General features: G+C 41.7%; 1 protein-coding gene across 1 annotated transcript in view; it reads left to right on the top strand.

The window, feature by feature from the left end:
* ZNRF3 (zinc and ring finger 3) overlaps nucleotides 1-13,360 on the top strand; it is a 66,201-nt gene extending 52,841 nt beyond the window's left edge. Inside the window, exons 4-9 of the mRNA XM_021544737.3 lie at nucleotides 2,977-3,108; nucleotides 3,746-3,856; nucleotides 4,808-4,975; nucleotides 6,884-6,986; nucleotides 7,713-9,458; nucleotides 10,511-13,360. Coding sequence (XP_021400412.2) covers nucleotides 2,977-3,108; nucleotides 3,746-3,856; nucleotides 4,808-4,975; nucleotides 6,884-6,986; nucleotides 7,713-9,458; nucleotides 10,511-10,554 — 2,304 coding nt within the window. The 3' untranslated portion in view covers nucleotides 10,555-13,360. The remainder of the gene's footprint in view (nucleotides 1-2,976; nucleotides 3,109-3,745; nucleotides 3,857-4,807; nucleotides 4,976-6,883; nucleotides 6,987-7,712; nucleotides 9,459-10,510) is intronic.
* Nucleotides 13,361-17,818: the final 4,458 nt, after the last annotated feature.

Here is a 17,818-nt window from a genome sequence, read left to right as displayed (position 1 = left end):
TGCTATTTTTGAGATTGTGAAACAACTTTCAAAACTGATCCTAAACAAGTTTATTTTTAAAACTTGTAACTATTTCTTTCTCATTTACAGCTGATGATTTCTGCCTATGTGTTTTGTGGGCAAGCAGGGTTTTTCTTCTTTTTCCAAGTCTTGTTATAACTTCTGTCTTTTTATTTGAAGTGGGTGAGGTAATAGCCCTATGAAAGGCTTCAGCATACTTCAGCCAATTTTAGGTTATTTCAGTGAAGAAACATAAGCACAAAAATAGTCTGCATTTGGTTTAGTTCTGTTTTGTCTTGAAACAAAACTGCTGTTTCTGTTACAGCAGAAACAAGTGGAGCTGAAGGTTTTTAAATGCAGCCTGTATTTCTTGGGGGAAAAGAGAGATCATCAATGTTTACATTAAAGAAACTGTCTTTAATTCTGAAATGAGCATCTGTTGGACAAAGGAATGCAGAAGATCCTGTGCAATGGATGCTTTGAGAACTGTGGTCTGCATGTGCATCAAAGTTGCAGCCTTGATCTTGAAAACATTCACAGGGATAATTTTTTCCCTATTTATACACAGAAAAAAATCTCTTTACAAAGATGTGATCTGTCTTTTTCTATTTTTTTTTAACTCTGTTACAGCTTCTGGTTACTTTCAGCCACCCTGCTCTGGACTTGGGAAGCTGAGTTACTGTCTCTTGCTCTTTCCTTCTAACAATAAAAGCTTTCCTTGCTTGATTATAAATAATAAACTGGGTGCATCTATCCTCAAGAGCTGGGAAACCAGTCTAGTGGATGTTTGAATATTTTGGGAGTACCAATAAAATGGAAGAAGGTTAGTGGCTTAGAGCAGTAGCTGACAGAGTGAGTAGGCTCTGTTAGATGAAAGAGCAGCAGCCTATGGAAACACTGGCAAACAGGAGAGGAAGACTGCATGTAGCTTTCATACTCTAAAAGTAACAGTTACTGGATTAGCTCTGTTCTCATGCTGCTCTGGATGCTTGTTTTTAGTGGATTTTGATTCTCATCTAGTCTTCAGAACCCTTGACAACAGGGGTGCTAAGTAATTTGTCTTTAAAATAAGTACCATTCTGGCACTCGTAATGGAATTGTGGAAAACAATGACAGATAACAGTGGAGGGAAAACTGGCATGAGGTAATCTGGAGTATCTTTGATTCAAATGGAAATACCCTAAGACACTGAGGGAACTGTTTAGGAAGTTTTCTCATGTAGGCTTGTTACCAAGCACTAGAACAAATAAGGGAGGTTGCTTTGAAAGGGAGGAGTGGAGTATTATGAAAGGCAATCCCTCCTGCCAGTCAATGAACAGAAATTGGAGGCAGGCCTGACCGGAAGAATCGTCCTCAGTTAATTTGGTAGATGCCAAATAAAAGGACTTTTTCTAAATAAGGTTTATTCCCATTGATCTGAGTATCTTCTACTCTCAATTAAGAATGAAACTTATTTTTAAAAATTCTCTCTGAAGTCTGACTTGTTTTTTAGGTTTACTTTTGCATATTTGAAGAGGAGTAACAGCACCCAGAGCATCATGGTTAGCAAGAGTCTGACAATGTGCAAAAATGACTGAGGAACTGGGAGAATTCTCTCTTGAGCGAGAAATCATGAGAGAGAATGTGTCTGGGAATGGAAGGACAGTGATTGGATTTGGCCCTAGACCAGCAAGGCATGTAGGATCCCTGGATAGTGCATCTAGTTTTTAGCTCATCACAAGACACCTGCCTTAAAAGCAGTTTGATCAGTGTTCTCAGAAAAGCTGTCAAATACTAGGAAGAATCAGTTTTATAAAGGCTCAATGAAATCTGTTATCATCATCTGGTCAGTTAGAGTCCTTTAATCAGGATGGTGGACCAATCCACTGGTAATTTTTGCATGGTTTAGCCAGAACTAATAGGTGGCTATCAACAATGCAGATATGTTAATCTCAGATAATCTTGTTCTGTTTGCTCACATTCCTGTCATCTCATTCCTTTCCCTTGTACCATTTCCATCTGCTTGTCAGTGCATTGCTTGTTTTGCATCAACCAGCCTCTGCACTCGGATTTTACTTGTAAATCAGAATAACCTGTATGAATTTATTGTGTTGGTGCAATTTTTTAACAGAACAATTCTCTTGTCTAGTTTTTAGTCTCTCTCTGGTATCTTAATTTAGCAGATTGTTCTGGATTTGTTGCCCAGAGAAGTTGCACATTCTCCACACTTGAAGGTTTTCAACATCTGACTGGATAAAGCTGTGAGCAGCCTGATTTGATGTCATAGTTGACCCTGCCTTGACCATGAGGTTGGGCTCATGACATGCCTTCCCGCACACATTATTTTCTGATTCTATGATTTGGCCTTTTTGACAAAACATAGCTGGACCTGGAAGGAAGTTTCAGGGTGAATTATGTGGTCTACTCAAGTGCTTTATTCTTTGAAGCCCCTGCATCCTGCAATCATCGTTGCTAGAACTCAAGTAATTTTGAATGGGTTTGTAGAGTTAAACATCAGAAATTGCTAACTTAACTTGGCTAGGTACAAAGAGCCTGAAAGACAGGACTCTGATAAGAGATTGTTCAGAAAGCTGAAGAAATTTCTATGCGAATAATGTTGAAATTGATAAAATATAGCAGGGATAATTTTTTTGGAATGTGCGGATTTTTATTCTTCATTGTGAGGTTTAACATTACAGTATTAATATCTGTACTGGTATATGATGTAGCTAAATTAAAGTGGCTGTTTAGAAATAGCATTTGCTTATCCTTAATCTTAGTTATGGTCCATAAAAAAAACAAAAGAAAAAAGGCAGTGTAAGTCAAAAGTTTATTTCTGTGGGATACTTAACTAAAGGTCTGTGCTAGAAGAGAACAAAGGTGCTTGAAATCAATTCCACATTCATACTCCTTAACCATTCTCTGCATTGTCCAGAAGGAAGGTGGTTTTCCTGAAACATGCCTTCTGAGCAGACTACTATTTTTTTTTTATTCTAGCTGAACCAGGGCTCAGAGGACCCTCTGAAGAGACCAGTGGTGTATGTGAAAGGTGCTGATGCTGTCAAGCTAATGAACATAGTTAACAAGCAGAAAGTGGCACGGGCCAGGATTCAGCATCGCCCCCCACGGGTGAGACTTTCAGATCCTTTCTCTGGGTATCACAGTGCTGCTGTTACTGCAGGCAGGGCTTGCTCATGCACTGGTGATGAAGATGTTCTGATGCTCCTTAAGTGCATTAATGCATGTGAAATTCTGTTGACTTAAATAAACTAAGTGTCTGCACTGTGGACAAGCAGCTGGACTTGGTGTAAGTATAGAATCCACAATGAATGAATAGAATCCCAGAATCTGCTGTCTTTCAGAAGGAAACTTCTGAGAATATAAATGGCTAAAAAATTCACACAGTAGAAGTTTTCCTTTTTCTTGATTAAGTAACTTAGTTATTGCACACTCCTGATGGTTCAGTTTTGTAAGACAGTTTGCTACATAATTCTATATAGCATTTTAAACATGGATTAAGTATGAGATCATCTGATTAACTATGAGATTATCTGATAATTGTAATATAAAATAGCTTTTCTAAATTTTTTTTTCTAACACTCTACATATGGTTTACAGAAGAACAAAACTAAAGGTCATCCATGTCCCAGTTACTACTTTGGTTTTGTTTGTTTTGCAATGAATGTTCCATGAGAAATTAGAAAGAAAAAACAGCTTTGAGTATGATCAAGGAAGGAAAAATAATACCTTTATTTTCATTTTTAAGCAACCCACAGAGTACTTTGATATGGGAATTTTCCTGGCCTTCTTTGTGGTTGTGTCTCTTGTTTGCCTCATTCTTCTTGTCAAGATCAAACTGAAACAGCGACGTAGTCAGGTAAGAGCAGTAGTGGGAATTCACCAAATGCTGAAAGTTAGCTTCTCTTATTTTGTCCTAAAATGTGCTTGGAACTTCCAGAAATGCAGGATGCTGACTTACAATAGCCGTGTTGGTTGCTCTGTGGTTTAATTAATGCGTGTAGGCCTTTGGAAGAACTTGGAAATATCTTTAAAGGAGATTTACATTGACCCATGATGTTAGTTCAGTTAGATCCTGGAATGAAAACTGTACAGAAGCAGTCCACTTAGGGATTGGGAAGAAAGAACATTTCTGGTTGCTCACAGGTTATCAGTAGCAATGGTATACTTCTAAATGAGTCCAGATTCTTGCTGCTGTATTGTGGAGAGGATCGAAAGTAAATCACAGATCTTTTCAATAGGATAACATCTATTGAAATGGGAGGGGTTTACAAGGTAAAAAGTTTGGTTAGGAGAAATTCCAGGTGACATACTTAGAGTTTGCCCTGGAGGAAACGATATAGCTACTTTATAACATTTACTTTTAATCCCTTTCTCAAGTATTGCTTCAGGTAATATGGTGGTAACAGCATACTGGGGCATTACAATCAATACTGACACATAAAAAAATGTTCCTGGCCAAGTTTTATATGTTGACTTGAGTAGTTGCTGCCTATCAATTGAGAAGCTGCAGTGTATCCCATTTCTAATCATCCAGTTCTAATTCAGAGTAGTTTCTCATTCTCACTTCTGCATGTGGCATACATTCTTTTCCATGAGGCTTCTGATCTGAATTCTAATTAGCCTTCTCTCTATTTAATTTAAGAAATTATACATCACTTGGGCCTGACATGTTCTGTAAGATATGTTATGGTGGTGTTTCTCTGCTATTACACTCTAGTCCCTTACACAGCAGCATTGGCTTTTTTTTTCTTTTTTATTTTATTTTTTTTTGTTTTGTTTTGTTTTGTTTTTGTTTCTTCTCATGTAGAATTCCATGAACAGGCTTGCAGTGCAAGCACTGGAGAAAATGGAGACCAGGAAGTTTAAGTCCAAAAGTAAGGGACACCGAGAAAGTAACTGTGGAGCACTGGATACACTCAGTAGCAGCTCCACCTCTGACTGTGCCATCTGCTTGGAGAAGTACATTGATGGGGAGGTAAAGGATGAAAGGTTTCTTCACCACGGGCTGGGAACGTAGGTGGTTTTAGCACTGTGGTACGTGGCTGGCTTTTGGGGACATTCTGTGCTGAGGTGGTGCCACTTGTCAGTTTGATCACACTGAGCAGCCAACTTGGCCTCAGTTGCATCCTGCAGCTCTGAATTACCCGTGCTGCAAAGTGAGAGGTGAGGGATCCCATTTGCAAGATGCTACCTTCACTGTTGTTGCATTTCTGAAGAACAAGTCACAAAGAAGGCAGGGTTGCCTCAGCACTTGGTTCTCTGGGTATTTTTTGCAAGTCATGTACTAAGGTGATGATGTGTGCAAGCTCTGTTGGAGGTAAGGAATATCCTTAGGGTTTTGCTTTTTCAGGATTTGATGGCACCCTGTCTTAAAAATACCAAGTACACAGCACTGCTGGGAAACCAGAGGAGGAGAAGGAAGAGATGCCAAAACGTTCAGGGACAGTTTTTTGACTCCTCAGTTACAATCATTGTATTGATGTCAGGGCCTCATGTCCATGATAGTTCAACCCAGAAGAAGCAAGTGAAATAGAAGGGTGAAATAGAAAATGGGCTCCTTAAAATTAATAAAATAGAGGCAGTCAATATTCACAGCTGTCAACTTCAATTAGAAAGATTATATGAGGACATTTTATTTTGAAATTATTCATTAAAAAGTTATAATTTTTAAGGCAATAGAAAATACCAGCTGCATATTTGAGTGCTGCAAGGTGGAAATAGAAAGTTAAATGAAATTAGGTAATGGGAGATTATTGAGAGTAGCAAGGATGAGGGTAGACAAGGACTTCAAAAGGACTGTACAAACTGACTGCAGAGGAAGTTCAGGCATGAACTTCAGCTTGATGTGATAGACATAGGGAAGAGCTTCACATATATCAGGGATGGGTTGGGAGCTGAGCATTGCTATTCAGGAACAAGATCTTGATGCTTTAGATAGCTTGAGAAAGCAAATTGGTGGCAATTTAACTGCTTTGTGGCAGTTAGAAAGGCAAATCATTCTAGAAATGAGATGGGAAAGTCTAGAGAGCTAAACAGAAAACTTTACACCACAATGAAAGTTTAGTCATGTTCTCACTTTGAGTACTGTGTACTTCTGACCTTGCCTCACAAAAGATATGGAGTGGAAAGAAGGTGCTTCAGGAAAGAGTGGTCACAAAATGATCAAATATTTTGAATGGTTTCTGTAAAAAACCCCAAATGATTGAGTGGGCAAGGACTCTTTAGACCCAGATTGCTTGGGGACAGGGAAATACAAAGTTGTGTGGTATTTCTCCACCAGGAGGTGGTAGCCCCATGGAACTCCTTGCCCAAGCATGTTAGAAATTGAAAATCTAAGCTCGTGGGGAGACATGAGCAGTACTTAGAGGAAAGATTTGTTGTTGAGATACCCATTGGGCTCAGGAAATCCTGTAAAGAGATCATAGCTGAAGGATAGGAGTCCTGGGCAAGGGGAAGAGTATCATATACACTGTATTGGTTTCTGCTTTTACCTGAGTGTTTTCCATTGCAAATAATTGTAGGAAAGGTACACCATTACTCCTGATTTCTTTTTTTAAAGTTCACTGAATATATTAAGGAAAACTTTTATGATGGCCTTTTTAAAGGTGTTGTGTCATAGGGACATACTACAAAAAGTGTCCTAAAGAAATGTCCTATATCTGCATGGAGTTCTAAGGTGCCTGCAGACTATTCTTTTAGAGACAGCTGAGCACTAGTTGTTGTGCTCTTGACTGTCTTGGTGCCATTTTTTAACCTTCTTAGCACTTCAAGTCTAGGAATTTCTCCATTTAATAGCCAGGTTGAAAAAAACTAGGAACAAGCTGTGAAAAATTCACTTGTTAGGAAGAAGTACATTTTCATGGTGCTTCATCTGTTCCTGTAGGAACTGCGTGTCATTCCTTGCACTCACCGATTCCACAAGAAATGTGTGGATCCTTGGCTGCTGCAGCATCACACCTGCCCTCACTGCCGCCATAACATCATAGGTAAGTGCTGCAGCCTGGATGCTCTGCTGTGTTGTTTATTTCAGACAGCTTAAAAGATGAAATAAAAAGTGTGTCTGTTTGTGAATCTCCATGGAGCTCTCAGTCCTGACTGTAACATAGCCCTGGAAATAGAGTCAACCCCGAACTCTCAGAGAACAGCCGAGTGCCCCTGGCATAACCTTGGGGTGGGGATGATGCCCAGCTGAGGGCAGTGTTGTACAGCCCTGAGTGCAAGGACACATGGAGGAAAGGGATATGTTTTCCCTTGAGAATTACAAAGAAAACAATGTATGGGCCTTTATTTTTCCATGATGTTGTAACTTGGAATGTGGTTTTCCTTACTTGCCCTCTTCCTGCTTTCATTTCCTCTGTCTTAAGAAAGTTTTCTGTTGCTACACATTTACGTAAAAATGCATAAAGTGAAAATTTGATCAATGACTTCCAGCCTGTCTCAGCCCTCTGCAAGATGTAAGCAAAAGACTTTGTATGTATGAGAACAGTATCTGAAATAAATTCACTTCTTTTGCTTTTTAAGCAAATACATTTGGGTGTTTCAAAGTTTTACAGACATGCTTTTGACTTCTGTTTTGCTTTTATTTCCTTCCATGTAAAAAATTTCTGCATAATATAATGACACAGAAAACAAAAATATGCTTTCTTGCATAAAGTATATTCCCTTTTATTCCCTTCTAGTTCTACTTCTCCATTCTTATTTCTCTCATTCAGAGCAGAAGAAGGGGAGCGCAGCTCCGATCTGTCTGGAATCCATCAACCCAGCGCGCAGCCGGCAGCAGAGGGTGATTCTGCCTGTCCATTACCCAGGCCGAGTGCACAGAGCGAGCCAGATAACGGCGTATCCCACTCGGACCAGCATGGACCCTCACGGGAACCCCATCACCCTACTGACGGTTGAGCGACACGGTGAACAGAGCCTCTACCAAGCCCCTTCCCCAGCCTATATTCGCAGTTATCAGCCTATTCATTTGGACCATGCTTTAAACACACATCACTGTAGCCTGGAGCACAGGGCTTACTCTCCAGCTCACAACTTTCGAAGACCCAAGTTTGGTGGACGCAACTTTTCCAAAGCAGCCTGCTTTTCCCGATACGAGACCATGTATCAGCACTACTACTTCCAAGGCCTTAGTTACCCTGAGCAAGATGGACAGCTTCCAGCTGGCATTTCCTCAAAGGGTCCTTCCCGTGCCTTTCAGCCTGGTAGCAGCATGCTTTTCCCTCCCGTGGTACATGTAATGCCCTCGTCCCGCTTGGAGAGTGGCAGTACCTCCAGCTTTAGCTGCTATCACGGTCATCGCTCAGTGTGCAGTGGGTACCTGGCTGACTGCCCTGGCAGCGACAGCAGCAGCAGCAGTTCTGGTCAGTGCCACTGCTCCTCCAGCGATTCCATGGTTGACTGCACTGAGGTCAGTAACCAGGGGGTGTACGGGAGCTGCTCCACCTTCCGCAGCTCTCTGAGCAGTGACTATGACCCCTACGTTTACCGCAGCAGGAGCCCTTGCCGAGTGGGGGAGGTTGGTGGTGCCAACAGGGCTGCGATTGTGCTCCTGGAGGGCCCCCACCAGGACGAGCTTCCAGCTCACAGTCACGGTATGGTGGGTGCTGACTGCCGGCCTGTGCCAGCTTCTTCCTCAGGGGACCAACTGTCTAACTGCAGCATGGATATGAACTATAGCAGTAATTCCTCACTAGAGCACAGGGATCCAAATGGCACTACCTCAGAGGGAGGACCTGAGGCCACTCCTGGTGCTGCCTTGGATGTTAAAAGGAACTGGAAGAATCCAGAGATAGCAGGGTCGATTTCGGAGCAGGCGTGCGCGTGCTGCTTTGAATTCCAGCACTCTGCCCTGGAGCCTAGCAATGGGACAGCTGACTGTAGTGCACTCTTCCTTAGCTCTCCACTGTGGGGGACGTGTGGCCAAGGAATTGAACCACAGTCAGGGAACACCCCAGGCTTGTACAGTATTAACTCAGACCACTTACATAGGACAGATGGGGTAAAATATGAGGGGTTGCCCTGCTGCTTCTATGAAGAGAAGCAGGTAGCCTGTAGTAGCAACAGTGGCAGTGGAGGTGGTGGCTGCTATACAGAAGACTATGCAGTGAATGTGCAGTACACACTTCCCGACGACACCTTGCCAAACTGCTGTAAGGGTGTTTGTGATCTGGGTCAACGCATTCCCATAATTCCTGAAGACAGAGACTGTGAGCTGATTGTACCACCAGAGCACCAAGGGACCCACATAGGAGGCTGCAGCTCCTGGGAGGGAACACCTGAGCTAGACACTTACCTGCACTGTCAAGGTATTGGAGAGGTACAGGTCGAGAGGGAGGTGTGCTACGAGGCAACATCATTCCTGCGGCAGAACTATTCTCAGGAGGAGGAAACTGGAATGCCCTTTCCCAGTCCCACTCTGAGCTCCCAGAAGCTTATGATGACCACAAAGGCCACAGGTAACATATGTGCTTTTTTTGATTACTTGCTACCTTTCTGTGTTAGTGTATGAAATGCTGCCAGCTACCCAGGTACCTGCAGCCATAAGGGTTACTCCAACCTTCACATAAGAGCAGGTTATTGACTAACCAGTTGCCCCAAAGTATTATTCCTTGGTTACCTGTGCTCATTTGGTCATAGGCAGAGGAAGAGAAGATGATAACTTACTAATTAATCCTTGATAACTTACTAATTAACCCTATAAAAGCTTTCATGCTCATCCTTTGTGGGGAGGGGCCCCCATTAGAGTTCCCACAGCAAGGGACACTCTGTTAGTCATGGCAACTGTGGTGAGTTGCCTAAGCAGGCAATGCCACTGTGAGAAACAACAGAATAGCTGAAGTTTTTTTTTAAAAAAAAGGTAAAAATCTTGTAATTACCATAGAAGAGTATGTGGCAAAGTCTCTGCTGTAGACATGGACAAGGGGGAAAAAAATACCACTCATAGAAGGAGGGGGATTTCTTACTTGCCTTGTCAAAAAGGATGTTCATAGAATCACAAGGTATCCTCGTTTGGAAGGGACCTCAGGCCCTAATCTAGTCCAACCCCCTGCTCGGAGCTGAGCCAGCTCTGAGACCAGACCAAGTTTGTCAGACCAGATGTATCCAGTCAGGCTGGATAAACCTCCAGGGACACAGAGTGCAGTCCCTTTCTGGACTCCTGTGGCTGTGCTTGACTGCCATTATGGTCAAAAGATTTTCCTTATATCCAGTCTGAGCATCTCACACTTGAACTTAACTTCCTCACCTCTGGTTCAGAATGCATGTCTGTGAAGACTGTGGTTTCATCACTGGGACAGCCTCCATGCAGGTATTGCAAAGCTGCTAGGGATGCCTTTACTGCAGGCTGAACAGCACAGATCAGATTCCTCAGCATCCTCACACCAAGTGCTCCAGCCCTTTGAGCATCTTGGCTCTCTGTTACTCCAGTCAGTGAGTGTCTTGTTCTGGGGGCCCCAAAGTGTGTGCAGTATTCTAGATGCAATGTTCCTTAGTGTTTTTTATCCTTCAGGTGCTGGATCTCATCCCTTGGAGAGAAGCCAAATCAGTGACTAGACCTGTCCAGATGATCCCAGATGGAGAAGCGGAGCTTATCAGAGACTCCAAATTCTCATGGACTTAATTTTTTTTAAGCTTTGACAAACACACAAAAGTGGTAATGTGGAGAAGTCCTTCCCCTACTTCCTCTGTGTTCACATCAGTTTGATTGTCTCCTTTGTCCCTCCTGCCTGAAGCCTTCAGGCCTTGATTTGTGTGCAAAGCCCATGTGGGACATGGTGTGGAGCATTTCTGAGCTCTAGTGCCATTTCTATATTAATGACAAAGTGTTATTTATATTTTCTTTTTAGAAGTGACCTCTTGCTGAGAGGTAATACAGTGTGTTAAATAAGCCAGGCTATGTGTAGATGCTGTTATCTCCTACTTGAAGGAGTCCAGCCTTTGATAAGCTCAGGGCTACACCTGCCTTAGAAACCAGATAGCACCTTGAAATATAGTAATCCAGCGGGATACAGCTGCTGAATGGATGCTCAGATACTGACTAATCCCAGTAGCAAATCCTAGCAGCCAGCAAATTATGTGAGTGATTTTGAGGGAGGTGAAGCATTGGACTGTCTCCTTTCTCCTCTTCCCTTCTCCCCCCTTTCATGCTGCTCTGATGGTTTGGCTAGGAGGGTGTCCTGCCATTAGGATTAGTTTCAATAGAGTGGGGGTAAGGAACCTGATAGCTCAGAATGTTCTCATCCTCACTTCCTGTATTTAAACCGTGGACCTCATTGTATCTTCTGCCCAGTGAAGAATGCTGGGGACCTCTCCCTCAAGCAGATGCTCCAACAAAGTGCTTAGAAAAGGTATTACCTTTGTAGGTAACAAACTTTTCCTTCCATAGGAAGTTTTTCAGGCACCTGTAGCCCCTGTTACGGCTGTGAGGAATGCTGGCATGTGCAGGAAAAGAGCTTGCAGTGTGCTCGCAGCTTTGCTGGCTCATTTTGGAAACAGGGTTTCTTGTTTCCTTACAGGCTGCAAGCATGCCTAAGGGAAGCAGTGCTTGTCACCTTTTGTGTGTGTGGGAAAGTGAGGGACTTGGTTTGATCATTGTTTTCTTCTTTGCTGTGGTTGATGTAGCTTCCATAGATTGATCTGTTTTAAAGGTTTCTTGGGCCCAGCCGGTTGTGCTTCATTTTTGTCTTGTGTACAGAGTGCTCTCTGTACCCCATCAGCCTGGGCACATACTTTTGTTCTTGTTCTTGTCCTAGTGGGGATGTTTGTTATCATGAGATAATTTATGTCGTCACTTCTGATAGCAATTGTTTCCTGTGGAAACAGCAGCTTCTGAGTAAGAGGCTACCATAGCATGGGTGAAATTGCCTGTCATGCTGCATGTGCCTGAGGACACAGTGTCATCCTGTGGTGTATTCACAGCAGGAATTCTTCTAAAGGGAAACTAAGTATTTCATGCCCACAGTGCCAGTCTTCTGAAAAGATTTGTCCTAAGTTCAGTACACTTTGGAGATAATTCAGAGACATGAAATGGAGATGTACACTTAATATTCTGCCAAAGCAATGTCCTTGACAGCACTGGGCTGGTTGTGAGACCCAGCAAAGCTAACTTGTATTCTCTGCAGTCCCAAATGAACTATTTTAAAACAAGGAAACAGATATCTAAGAAATAACAAATACATTAATCTATTTCCTTTTGCTTTCATACCCAGTAAATTAGGAAAAAAGTTCCACCTAAATGAATTCACATTACATCTTTTCAATCAATAAGCACCAAAATTCAGCTGTTCAGAGAATTAATACAAGACAATATCTGGGTATAAGATTAAAAGAAAATCAATAAACACATTTTCTGTGTATAAAGCTTATTAAAAACTTATTCATTCTCTGAATGACTGAAGTAAGTGGTATGTGTTGGGAGAACAAACTCTAAAGGTTTGTGATTTTGGGATTTTTTTTTTTTTTTTTTAATTTTTATCTGACCCTTTCCTCCACTAAAAAAGAAATGCATTGTAGAAGCTGTGGTATACTAGCTTGGTTATTCTGCTCGGTGTTTTGTGAGGCACTGTAAAGTCCACCTAAGATACATTGTACTCTGTAACTAAAACAGCATATTGTGGTAAGAGTGGTTCTTAAAAAGATTGGAATATTCTGGCTCCTGGTGATCCCAGATGTACTGGTCCACACATTGTGGAAATCTCTGCTGGTACAAGTCTCTGCAGGCCATGCCACAGACACCCTACACCTGCCTTCTGTGCTGGGTCTGATATTTAACATAAAACTCTATGTGCAGTGCAGACTTACAGGCTAGCTGGCCATGATAGATGGTTTTTATAACAAAATGCCTTTCTACTACTTACCTGAACAGTTGTCATTGTGTTTGGCTCATGAGGCACTATTTAAAATGTTTTTAATTAAAATTGTCTTATAGCACTTAAAATTGTTTTGTATAAAATTTGCTGTAAAGATTTGTAATATGGTCAAAGGGCTCTTTCTCCTTCATTACCATTTTTAAAAATGTTTTAAAAGCTAGAAAGCATCTTGTATATATTCTGTATATGTATAGCAGCACATTTCATGTATGGAAATATGTTCTCAGAATATTTATTTACTAATATATTTATCTTAAGCCATGTCTTATGTTGAGAGTGTGTGACATTATTGTAATAATCACTGAAAATCACTAACACGAGGCCCTGTAAATATATGATAATTGCACACAAAGATTTTACAGTACTTGCCGACCAAAAATGATTTAAGAGAAGTGTAGTTACTTGCAGTTTTGTAAGAAAGTGTACAAATGTCTGTATTAAAAGAAAAAAAAAGGCAAAACCACACAAAAAATACAGTTTTATTGCATATACATGTGGGAGTTGTCCTTCTTGTTTTGGGGGAAAGGACATAGGTAACTGTTCTCAAAAGTATAGTCCTAGATATACTGAGATGAACGCTAATAAACAACATTTTTTCCTTTTTTTTAAACAGCAGATAGGTGGATATGTATATGCCTTTACACAGCACACCAGTTATTGGGGAGCAGTGGGGGGCAGGTGTCACACAAGCCCCTGAGCCACCCAGACACATGAGAAGTACCACACCTGCTAAAAGAAATCCTCATTTCTGTTTGGAACCTGCCTGTTCCTTGTGGCCCGGGACCTTAAATCTGTTGTAATTTCAGCTAAAAGTAATTTACTGGCCTGAAATAAAATTGTTTTGAGAGAGCATGGTACAGATGGGCACAGCTGGGTAAATCATAGCTTGAATAGTCAAGCTAGATCCAGGTCCTTGCCCTGGATCGTGGAATCACTGGTGCTGCCTAATGAAAATCAATACTTTGGTACTCGTTTTGTCAGCAGGGAGCACAATTTCATCAGAGATGTTTATGCAGGCTCCAGAAGAGGGGAGCCTGGGGGGGGTGTGGCTCTATGTGTGTATGTACATGTGTATTTATGTATGTTACTGTGTAAACAGTTCACCTTTTCTCTTAACATTTCCCATCCAGTGATACACTCACAGAGCCTCTTCCAGGATTCTTCGCCCAGAGATTTTCACCTGGTAATCCCCTGGACTTTCCCCACGTCTCAGCCATGTTCAAATGCACTGTAATTCAGTCACCTCAGGATTCAGCCAAGAAATGAGCATTACTTCTCTCCAATCCTCCTTGTTTCATACGTGGTAACACCATTTGGGATGATAGACTGTTCAAGGGTATTATTTTATAGGGGACCTTTCACAGCATAAAGAGCAGTTCCCATCTTGATCTCAGGTACGAGGGAAAACCCTGGTCTGTGTGAGGAGACAGGCACAATAATGGAGGAACAACAGGAGCAGGTGCTTCCCAGTTAAAGTATGTGCCCCTTGTTTTGCTCAGTGAACAGAGTTTTGGCAATTGCAGTGATTACTGATGTGCCTTTTATATGCAAATCAGTTCACAAAACACGTGTATTTTTACAAATAGCATAAAACCCCCATGTGTGGGTGGCTGGTAGTTCTTATGCTGACAGGTCACATCTGAATCTCCCTTCTATTCCCTCCCTCCCTCAACCCCCCTGTTTGCTGTTGCTGGTGTTCTGCTTTTTTATGAAGAAAACTGCCAGCTGATTGTGCTTTTAAGAACAGGAGATGCCACCACCCGCAGTGTCCTGTAGGCACAGAGTTTGTGGTGAGTGGGAGCGGGGCTGCAGCCCAGCCTCACCCCCAGTGGGCACAGCTGTGAGCCATGGGGTGCCCAGGTGTGCTGACCAAAGGGAGCAGAGGGCACACAGGTGTAAAACATGAACATGAGGCTATAAAAGGTTGGGCTAAAGACCAAGAAGGGCAGGATACTTGCAGCCTTCTGCAGTGACATGTGTTGCTCTGTATGGGCAGATGCCTGAAGCCTTCTGAAGTTGTATGGTGAGTACTGTGGCTGTCCTAGCTGTGCCATGTGCTGTGACACTGTCCCACAGGCTGAACTTGTGTGTGGGCTTAGCTCTGTGTGGTATTCTGTCTACTCCTTGTTCTGGCTTTTCAAAAATGACCAAATGTAAATATTTTCTGTCCAAAATGGACATTTGGATACTTAGCAAGGGGGGGAGGTTCTTTTTACTTTTCAGGTTTGGCGCTTAAGGACCGAATTTGTGACAAAATGAGAGTCCTGTGGGGCACCACAAACCTCCACAGAACCTCGATACAGCAAAAAAAATAGACAAGCAGGAGCAGATTATTCATAGTGGATTGTACATTATTGTAACACTTGGTGTTTCTGTAACACTATCTGCAATATTGTGTGCATCTGTCAAATCCTATGACAGCTGTTAGGTAACGTTTGTTGTTACTTGGGTAGTGTGAAGAGAAAAATGCCCTTTAAAGGATGGCCATGTTCATACCCTGTGGAGCCAGCTTGGCCTAATTCTCTTGCCAGGGAGACAATAGCATACCTGAAAACAGATATTTTATCTTGCAGTGAAAGCACTGTGCTCCTGTGACTTAAATGCTTCATAGAAAAGTGTCTCTTTCAGAATAAAGAGCACGTTTCCCTTGTGGGGAATGAAACTGCTGCTTAGGAAACAAGCAAGAAAAAAGGGAACAGTTCCCAGAAAGAACCAAAGTGCCAGAGTCTCATAACTGGAATGGCAAGAAAGGAGAGCAGAGTAACTTCCCCTGTGTAAGGGGAGGCCAGTCCCCTCCGACAATTGTACTTCTAAAAGAAAAATGAGTCTTCACATGAAAAGCTGGAGGCAGTTTTGGTATTTGTCACTGGCTTTCTGGTGTTTACATAAAAGGTTGCTGAAGGTTTCTTAAAATGTAGCATTATTTTGGCCAGGAGGAATTAATTAGAGAAAAGATCAATCTTGCAAGAAGGTGGAAACAGCATTACACATTGCTGTATTTTCCAAAGTAAACCCTGAAAGAGTTGTTACAGTTTTTAAAAGTTTGAAAACATGTAAACTGAAAACTTTGAATTTGCTGTTACCTCAGAAACTGTGTCTCAGAGCAGTGTCATACTTTATATGTAAAGTAATCATTCTCAGCTCTAATTACTCTCTTCTAATATGGGTAGCAGGCAGTGCTCTTGTAATCTGCTGATGAACTGCAGCAGTTTCTGCCTCCTTTATTTCAAGTTTATATACACTTTAGTCATCCTAACTGAACTCCTCCTGCACAAATACACTGTATTTATTTTTTCATAATTATTATTTACAACCTTTACATTATTGCTGAATGCAGGGTGAACAGTTACAGACACAGCGCATACTTCAGCAGTGAGTCATCTCAAATTTGATTTATTCTGGTTTCTTGACAGCCTTATGTGGTTCATGTGATAGCCTTTGGATTTGGAGCAAAATGTCTTTAGACTGAAGTTCACTATGCCAAATTTCATCCCAAAGCACAGGTGCTCAGTAAATTTGAGAGTCTGAGTGGCGTGAAATGAGTGTGTAGTGGGGATGTGTTGTTTAAAAAAAAAAATGGTATGGTCTGAAGGCAATTGTATTTTTCACTGTCAAGGTAGCAGAATTGCTCATAAATGTCCAGAACAATATTCAGGTGAAACTTATCAGTGAACTGTATTTCATTGGAAGATTGTGAAATACTGCTGCAAGGCAGCAAGAACTAGTTGGACAAGTTTTTGTCAGGAATTGTTTTTGTAGTTCACCCTTCCTTTAGGCAAAGTGGTGCACTGGAAAACTCTGTTCCTTCCCACTGCCTGAGAAGGCTTGTTAAGCAGAAGATGAAAGTGGAATAGCTACTTAAGCTCAGTCACTGGCAGCCATGTGTCTGCTGATGTGTTTGACCTGTAATCATCCAGGCTGCAGATTCAGTGCAGTTTCCAGGACTATCCATACAAATCTCCTATTTATTCTATTGTCAGGGGGTTTGGAAAAAAGACTTTAATTCTGCAATCCCACTGGTTTGTCTGTATGAGCAATGTGATAACAGCATTGCCCTGGCTGTAGAAAATCTGGCAGAAACAAGTCCTAAAGAAGATTATGTTAATGCTTGATTGAAAAAGCAGATTACATTTTTGATGGTAAAAATCATCCAGAATATATGCAAATGAATTTGCAGAATCTTATGAACAGCCTAATACAATTACAGGCTAGAAATGAGATTCAAAGGAGAAAAGTGTTTCTTACAGCAGTTGTTTTATCAGCATCTATTCTGTCACAAAGCTGAGGCTGAGTTCCCCTATTCCCAATGTCTCTCTATCATATATACCAAAGAAGTATCTTTGATTTTTTTTTTCCCCCCTATGGTTACAGTGTATAGAAAATTTATTTTTCCCAGAGTGTAAACTAACATCTTTTTTTCCTATAAAATGTTAGCAAGATAGAAGCATAATATGCTGTATTAAATAATGCATTTCCTATACACATACAAATATATATATTACTATGATAACACATCACACATTTTTACATAACAAAGTCTCTATTTTCCCACAACATAACAATATTAAGATAAAAAATACATACAAAATCACACAGTCAACAAACTAAACTAGTTTTAAATGTAGATTTTGAATGAGGGAAGGCACTTGTCCAGCTGGCCCCTTTCCACCTGAGGTCCCCACACAGTGTAGGCTGCTGGAGCTGGGGTGCAGGGTGAAGGCAGCAGGCTCACCTGGCTGCTGTGGCAGTTCAGCAGCAATGCTCACTGCCCCAGCTCCTGGCACACATCTGGCCTTGTCCCATGGCTTATTCTCTGCTTAGCTGTGCACTCGGGGAGCTCTCAGCTCATCTCCCTGTGCAGCCACCCAGTGAGCGAGGTCAGAGAGCTCAGCTCTGTACAGAGCGACTCAGGGAAGAAAAAACCACAGCAGTTTTTGACCTGATCATTT

Source organism: Lonchura striata, chromosome 18, assembly GCF_046129695.1.
Source record: "Lonchura striata isolate bLonStr1 chromosome 18, bLonStr1.mat, whole genome shotgun sequence".
NCBI classification, from domain to species: Eukaryota; Metazoa; Chordata; class Aves; order Passeriformes; family Estrildidae; genus Lonchura; species Lonchura striata.
Note: the sequence above shows the minus strand (reverse complement) of the source record. Positions and strands in the feature narration are given on the sequence as shown.